At 44.9% G+C, this 8,310-nt stretch overlaps 1 protein-coding gene across 3 annotated transcripts; it reads right to left on the bottom strand.

Annotated features, from left to right (window-relative positions):
* Window positions 1-1,068: 1,068 nt before the first annotated feature.
* DCK (deoxycytidine kinase) lies at window positions 1,069-8,310 on the bottom strand. Of its 3 annotated transcripts, none has more exons than XM_040064637.1 (7): window positions 8,202-8,310; window positions 7,219-7,334; window positions 6,463-6,656; window positions 5,637-5,784; window positions 4,563-4,678; window positions 3,990-4,089; window positions 1,069-2,342 (listed from the first exon to the last, which is right to left on the bottom strand). In XM_040064637.1, the coding sequence occupies exons 1-7, from the start codon at window positions 8,269-8,271 to the stop codon at window positions 2,316-2,318; spliced, it is 771 nt and encodes a 256-aa protein (XP_039920571.1). In that variant the 5' UTR covers window positions 8,272-8,310; the 3' UTR covers window positions 1,069-2,315. The 3 variants fall into 3 exon arrangements, with proteins under 3 accessions (XP_039920571.1, XP_039920573.1, XP_039920572.1); XM_040064639.2 differs by lacking the exon at window positions 8,202-8,310 and adding an exon at window positions 7,809-7,828; XM_040064638.2 differs by lacking the exon at window positions 8,202-8,310 and adding an exon at window positions 7,447-7,644.

Consider the following 8,310-nt stretch of genomic DNA (forward strand, 5'->3'; position numbering starts at 1 on the left):
AAAACAATCCTCACCAAACAGCAGACACCAGTTCAGAAACTTTTCGCATCTCTAAAAGGCAAAAGCCAACACAACAATCCTGGTTTGTGGTAGTCTGGGAATAGATGTAAGCAAAGGAAATACTGACAGGTTCAGAAGGCTGAGGCACTGTTGGAGCTGAGGTCTAAGCCGAGGCACAGGCAGACCAGTCTCAGGCCATCTCTGCTGCTGTCTGTGCTGTTGTCTGTCCCACATAAAAATAACTGCAGCCTCATGTGCTCCAGACCAGCCACTTCCAGATCCCCCAGAAGCTTGGGGGCCAGTGGGGCGTGTGTTTGTGGTTTGGTATTGTTTTTTTTTTTCCTCCACAGCAATTAAAAACATTCTTATAATTGGTCATGATTTTGCTCCTTCCAACTCAAACTTGGCAGGCAGAGATTTTTGTAAAGCTTTCTGGAACGGGCTGCAGATAACCTGCCACAGAATTTGTGTGCTCTCTGTGATGGGTTTCAAAAGAAGCCTTTATTAGAACTCAGACATGTTTACTTCCTTACAACGAACACTGTCATTCCAATTCCTGTAATTAAATCCACAATTTTGACAGCTGAAACTGTAGAAATAATTGCACTGTTAGTCAAAATAAGTTGTTACTGTTCAGACTCTTGCCAAGAATGCTTTAAAAGCTTGTACTATGTGTTTCAAGTAAATCTGAACTGAATCTTCATCCATTCCACCTCACTTCCTTTCTGGAACAAAGATCTTAAAATCTTTCCTTCTACTGTGCAACCTTCAAGTCCTGCACAAGATTTTCTGCCAGACTACTGCTGCTTTCCATACAACATAAATATTATACAATGCTCTCGTACTGAGCACTGTCACACACACAATGCACTTTATGTAATCCTGTGTCTCTGTCCTATAAGTTCATTTCCCACACGTGGAAAAAAATGTGAAGCCAGGCAGTTCCTCAGAAATTTTAAAGAATTTTTTTACACCAAATACACATACTGTACCAGTATTACATACGAGCAACCCACAATATTACTTCTTTTATGAGACAAGAAGCCAACACTATTAAGCACTAAAAAGTCTTTCCAACCACTTTTATTTTTCAGCCAATGTTAGAGAATGCCAGCACAACTCCAGCCATAAAGAAAGAAATGTCATCTCCAACAAGCAGGCAGCAGAAGCACCACGGTGGACAATAAAAAGCTTTACAATAAAATTTTGCCTTCAAAAGCCGACTGTGCACTCAGAAGTGTTTAAAGCAGAACAAGCCAGATCATAAAACCCAGCACTTGAGATGGGTAGCCTGAAGTTTGTTTTCTGCACCTGGAACAAGAGGCTCAGGCAGCAGCTACTCCACACAGGTCTCCCCTTCTTACTCCAAGCAGGTGAGACCGAAAAACCTACTTCCAACAGTGCAGGATCTGAGACAAACACCCAGAAGGCCCAGTGAACACAGGGAGCAGCTGGAACAAAGGCAGGAAGCCACCACTCACATCCCTAATGTGATTATGGGATGGTTCAGCAACACGTCATTTACAGATGGAGGCCGTTTGCAAAACGCCCTTCTGCCCAGTGCAGGGCCTAGCAAGCAAACATATTCTTATCCAGGAGAAGAGGACTGACCAGCAACTAAAACAGCACTGTTTTCAGAAAAGCCAAAAAGAAAAAAGGTAAAAAACCCCAAATGTGCTAGGTAACAAAAAGCCTCGAAAATCCTGGTTTGCAGTGCATAATAGAAACAGATATAAAAATTCACTTGCTATATACAGAATTTCAGTCACATTCGGATTTAATTCAGCGTATTCTATGAAGAACTTCTATCAAAAGCATGAGAAAACAGTTTCGTGTACCTTAAAACATAAAATTCCAGGTTATAATAAAATTCTCTCAGCAGCAAAAATTTTTTTTACCTTTTACTTCCCGGGAACAACAAACATCCATTACAAATCCATGCAACTAAAAAAAACACCAAAGAGATCTAACAACCAGCTACTTTCTTCAAAATTAAATAGCAGTTGGGCACAAAATAAATTAAAGACATCTACAAAATACTCTACAACTCATTGGTCTGATCAGAAACTGGCACGGCATTTGGCAATGCTCAGAATCCTTGTCTCCTCAGAATTTGTGTGTTACTTCACATGATACTGAACAGACGTACCGATTTATTTAACAATTTCCCTATTCACGAAGTTTATTTGTTCCTCACAACCAAATCTCCAGGACTGAGCTGTGCCTCTCCAGAGGCCTCCTACAGAACAAGGAAGAAGCTGCACTTGAGTGTTTGATCGCACAGAAGTTTGACTCTGTCTGCACTTCAAAGAGGATTACAACATGCTCAAAAATTCCTTGACCTGCAAAGAGAAACAAATATTGTCAATCACATAAAGTGTTTATCAGCAGAAACAGGCAGCAAGTACATTTACCTCTCCTCTGCTTTATGCTTTACTACAACCTAAGGAAACAGGGAAAAAGAAGCTCTGGCTCAGCCATGCCATTTACCTGTCCATCAAGAACATTTCCCGACACGGTGCCCATAATTTAGCAGATGCAGGGAGAGACACGATGGAATTATGCTCACCCCTCCTATGGTCCTGAACTGCAGCCCTCTGTCACAAAGGATTGCATTACAAGCAGGTGTCACCCAAACAGGAGGAGGATAATGGCCACCTCAAAAGAGCTGTCATTTGGAAACCACAGAGTCACGCCCACGGCCTGCACACCAGCTGGATTTAATGCTGGTGAGCAACCCAGGGCACCAAATCAGGATGTCCCTTGGAATCTGAGGCTGGCAAAGAAATAATGAAACAGCACCTACCAAAACCACACTTCTTGGAGAAAATACAATACTGGAGATCAATGCCAGGCTCACAACTCCTGCCTCTAAGTTTCAGGAACATCCTAGGATGTGATACAGCCTGAACTAGGAGCATTTTCCTCTGTCCACTCAAGCCAGTCAACTCCACAGAAAGGAACAGTTTTCTAGAGGACATGATGTTATTCTTTTGACAAGAGCTTTCCTACACAGAACACATCTGTAAACGTTTTGTCCAAATTCTTGATGTGAAATGGAAACAGATCTTGGATCACACTCTCCAACTGTGACCCTTCCCTTCCCAGGTCAGGGCTCAAAGAGGTAGAAAAAAAAAGGAGTTCAAATCCCTTCCTGTGGAGAAGGGAACACATAACTGTGCCAAGACTAACTTTAAAGGCACCACAAGAAAATCACCCACTACTTTAGAGTGTAGCACCAGTAATCCTGCATGGAGAATCCTGTCAGGATTTACACACCAGGCAGAGTTTCAGGATGAGCATCACAACAGAGGTAAAAAGAAAGGACACAGGATCTGGGTCCCCACACAGCACACGCCAAAGCCCAGTGTATCCAGCCTGTACCTCTTCCCTGGCTCCATTTAGGAAATGCCAAAAAATAGGGCCAACACAGGGCATAGGCTGTTCCCAGATAACCTGATACCGACACCGGAGTAAACTCCTCCAAAATCCATACTAAGTTGCCCGAGCTTGGCCTTATCTCATCTTGTGCAGATGGGAAGCACGCTCCCTCCACCAGCTGCCGTCTCCGGTCATTCCATCGATTAACAAGTTCAATCAGAAACACTGGTTTTAACCAGGCAAACACTTCCACTCCTGGGTGGACCAATGGAGATCAAAGGACAAATCTGCTTTTCTCATGAAGGAACACTTTATTTCCAAAGACTGGAAAAGCGTGTGCAAACCACTGCTGAGGTCTGTAAGTCATTGCGGCTACTCAGATCAAAGTCAAATTGTCCTTGCTTGAATCCCACTGGGATTCAAGTACTGAACACCTGAGCAATTAAATGATAAAGGTTTGGCCTAGCTTTAAAATATGTATTGCCATAGGCCGTAAAACTGTTCATTACCTGAATGGATCTCCGTGACTTACGTATTTTAGAAGGTTGATTGAAGTGCATTTCTAGAGCAACATGAATCATCAGTTGGGACTGCCTGTGAAATTTTACCTTTTCGATCAGATGATCACATCTGTCCTTTTTGCCTTTGAAGTCTTGGTTAACATCGAGCGTTAAAATCGGAATTTCCTGTAGATAGTCAAAATCTGTTCTGTATTGGGAGAGGAACAAAGCAAATATTAGTAGCCAGAAATAAAGCAGAGAGCATTCAAATCCCTGTCAGCATTTTCATTGTTAAGAATACCACAAAAAGAACTGCATCTATAAACTACAGCCAGGAATTCTGAATTTACAGTGTGGCTCCTGGGATACATCAGTGATTCTCAGACATTCTGCTCTTGCAGCACCTAACTGAATAACAGCACACCGTGTATTAAAGAGAGTTCAGCTGAAGCCTCTGCTGCTCAGAGCTCTGTCTGAAGAGAACTCGGAGCACGCTGCACGTGCAAGCAATAATGAACATGCTGCAAAGACACTACTACTAATGAAACACTGACAGAAATGTGCCTGCAGCTTAGAATAACATATCATAAGAAAAGCTGAAGTTTCACTGGTGCAAAAAGCACTGCAGGACATCCTTACAAAGATCTATCCATCCTCAAAGAACCACTCAACAAACCCTACCGCAGTGTCCTGTGCTGGAGCCAACTTTCATGCTTGTAGTGAAGCTTCTCCAGATATTCAATGGGGATTTCTTGCTCTTCATCTCTTCCACGCAAGTAAATCCTATTCAAGCATTTCTAAAGGCAAAGGATAGAAAATAAAAATAAATAAATTGCTGTATTGCATGCCAAGAGCACAGAAACATCCACTTGACATTACAGACAAGCATTTCAAAATCTCGTTGAATTTGAACAAAGTATGTTTCTGGCTCCTAGGAACTGTTTTCCAACATTTGAAATCATTTGTTCCCAGCCTGAGTGCACCTAAAGCCTGAACAGCAAGCCAAAATTGTTTAAGTGTTTTAAGTGTTATAGTTTGTAATTTAAATACATGTTCTTTTCTGAAATAGAAAAACAACATGCCCTCAGACTTACTCCAGTGTGTTACATTCCAGTTTTTTACAACCATAACAAAACTGAAGGCATGGAAGCTGGGAGCAAGGAAATATGGAAGTGATCTGTAAGTTCATTAGTGCTCTTTTAATCTCATGTTTTTCACTTGTTCAAGCAAGTTTCATACCCAAGAGATATTATTCTGCTCTCTCCTTTTAAACAAATATTAGATGGCCCAAGATCAAAGTGTGGTCATGAGGCCTCGCATACAGGGCGCACTTTCACCTGGCTTAGCTCCCGTGCCCCAGGTGTAGAGGCTTCACAGACCACCCCACATCAGCTCTACCATTACAGTAAACAGCTGTATCTATTCCCCCTACAGCTATATTCCCGATGGAACAGCCATTCCTAGAGATACTTTGTACTTTTCTGGAGTCGCTTGCTTTATTTCAGCAGTATTTTCTTGTCTACTGCTCTCAAGCATTCTGTTTTCAAAATGAGAAAGTCATTACCATCACGGTTGGCTTTAATACACAGAGTCCACATTTGAAAGAAAGTTTTCTCTAAGTACTTCCAGACCTAGTCACAGCTCAAGTATTGCAGCCTTCAGGGGAACAGTGCAGCCTGAGCTGGGCTCTAACCATGAGGGGCAAGGCCCAGGACACAGACTTGTTTTCGGTGCCGTCATGTTCTTATCCCTCACCTCAGGAGTGGCTCGGAGATAAATGATCCCGTCCAGTGCCAGCCTCGAGCCAAACTGTTTGTTTATCCAGTCGTGCCAGTCCTGGTAAATTGTCCACTCGGTCTCGTTCATGCAGTCAGACTCGTATAAATTAGCAGCAAAGATGTACCTGTGGACATTAAACCGATGGAAACAAAAATTCTCTTGGACACAAGGAATCCCTTGGTTTGCCTCAGGTACAGTAACTAGAGAAGAAGCTGAGTGGTAACACTGCAGCATCTCTGAAGATCTCCTGGAGTGGAATTAAACAGCTGGTATTCTCCTCCTGGAGCTGTGTGCATGAAGACCAGCAACATTTGCAGCTCAGGTGTGCGGGAATAGCTCACAGAATATAGCTGGCTTGTACACGGGGTCATTTATTTACAAAAATATTAAAACACGTTATTTTTTGCGATATATCGCAACAGGTGGAACACCTAAGGATTATGGGATGGGATTTGGTTATCAAGTCTCACCTTCTGAATCCAGAAACGCAGGATGGGGCATTTATTTAGACATCTTTTTGTTCGGCCATAAGCTAAAACACAAGAAGTTCCACCTCAGCATGAGGAAGAAGGTTTTGCCACAAGGGTGGCCAAGCAACGCAAGAACTGCTTAGGGAGGTCATAGAGTCTCCCCCTCTGGAAGCATTTAAACCCCCTGGATGCGCTCCTGCGTCACCTGCCCTTGCTGACCCTGCCTTGGCTGGGGGCTTGGACTGGGTGATGTGCAGAGCTCCCCTCCTACCCCAAGTATCCTGATTTGACTTTGGAGAATTTTCACCCTTCAGGGCTCCAGCCCCACATACCTATCGCTATAGACAGAGCGCTCGAAGAACACCACGGGATTTTGTGCGTCCCGGAGTTTGCCATCCAGGGCGTTGAGCTGAGCCCGGATCCTGCTGAGGCACGCGTACGTCTGGAAGGTGAAAGCCCACCGCTCCGGCTTCTCATACATCATCCGCAGCACGTTCCCGCCGCTCCTTTGCGACGTGGTCAGCTCCTGCATTCACGGGAAGAGAAACAGAACACCACCTAATTCCGGCAAAACGCAGCCGACGAGAAGGCAGGGGCAACGTGCCCCCATTAAACATTACACTGAGTTAACCAAAATACGCTGTGCTTTCGGCCAGGTCTAAAAAAGATCTCCAGTCCCTCAAAAGCCACTTGCACAGGAAGTAGCAGCTGGATTGCCAATGGAATTACAGGTAGCTGGAAAAAAAAATCCCTCCACTAAAACTGAGCGAGCAGCAGTTGTCAATTTCCTAAGACATTTCAGAACACACTTTTCATGGTACAGGAACAACCCTCTCCGCTCACCTGGTTAGTTCACGGTGGCTACAAGTAACCCCTGTAACTCTTTAGCACTTTCAGAAATTACATCTGACGTTGAACAACATTTATTCCATAACAGACCCAACAAACTGGACCAGAGGAACTCAGACATTGTGAAAGCGATCAGCAAAAGTGTTGCTATCGCACAGAGTCTGAAAAATCCCCAGTCTGTTGGATACACCGGTGTTCTGAAATTAGAGGAACATTTGACTTTGTTTTCCCCCTTTCACCTCATCATCTCCAGAGTTTTGCTGGACATTGCACCATCTAGCTACAGGCTCGAGAACCACTTCCCAGTCTTCACTGGCTTGTTTCAGAATATTCACAAAGGTGGATTTTCCTGCAGCTGTAAGAAAAGCATCCAGGAACAATGTCAGTGAGAACCCCCCCAGAGCAGTGTTATTTAACTAGTGTTCAACTCTGCCTTCCACCCCCATAAACCAGTCTCCCACACCCACCATGATCCAGATCGACCAATGGAGCAACAGGGTTTTTCTTCATCTGAATTTAATCAGGCTTGACAATGCTCCCAGGCACCTGGTAATATTTTGAGGTGCGCTGTTCAGGGCCAGGAGTGGGATTCAGAGATCCTTATGGATCCCCCCCAATTCGGGAAATTCTGTGATCCTGGGTGTTCTACGCCACAAACAGGAAAGATGCGAAGAAAACCTTATCCAGGACTTCAACACCAAACAGGTAAATCAGTTAAAAACTGATTAATAGTAAGCTTTTTTTTTTTTTTTTTTCCCCTCTCCCAAATCTCATCATTTTTACGGTATCAGGGTAAAGTCTCTGACATTGTGAACGGGCTTGCTTGTACCTCTTGACCTGTCTAAAAGCCTTTTACGCAAGGAAACGGCCAGGAAAATCTTGTGGAAGCACCCCTGTCGCCCAGCTCTGCCACAGTGGGAGGAGCCCTCATATAAGGAATAAGGGGGGAGAGGGAGGGGAGGCAAAAGAGGGGGAGGGAAGGGGGGGAGAAGGAGGGGAGAAGGGGGGAAGGGAAAGGAAGAGTTAAGGAAGAAGGGGAGGGGAGGAAAGAAAAGAAAAAAGAAAGGAAGGAGGCAGGCAGGAAATGAAGAGTCCGCAGAGCTGTGCCTCCCCAGGCGCGGCCGAAAGCATCGACCGCCGAGAAAGCCGCCTCTCTCTCCAGCCCTCGCCAGCTCCCCCTTCCCCATCCCCTCTCCCGCGTAGGCGGGACGCGCCGACTCACCGATGTTGCCCTCCACGGCGACCTTCTTGAGGCGGCCGTCGGGCCTGCTGCGCTTGGGCGGGGTGGTCATGGCGGCCTGAGGGGGCGCGAGGGCGCCTGAGGGGACGGG

This window comes from Hirundo rustica, chromosome 5, assembly GCF_015227805.2.
Source record: "Hirundo rustica isolate bHirRus1 chromosome 5, bHirRus1.pri.v3, whole genome shotgun sequence".
Classification (NCBI taxonomy): Eukaryota; Metazoa; Chordata; class Aves; order Passeriformes; family Hirundinidae; genus Hirundo; species Hirundo rustica.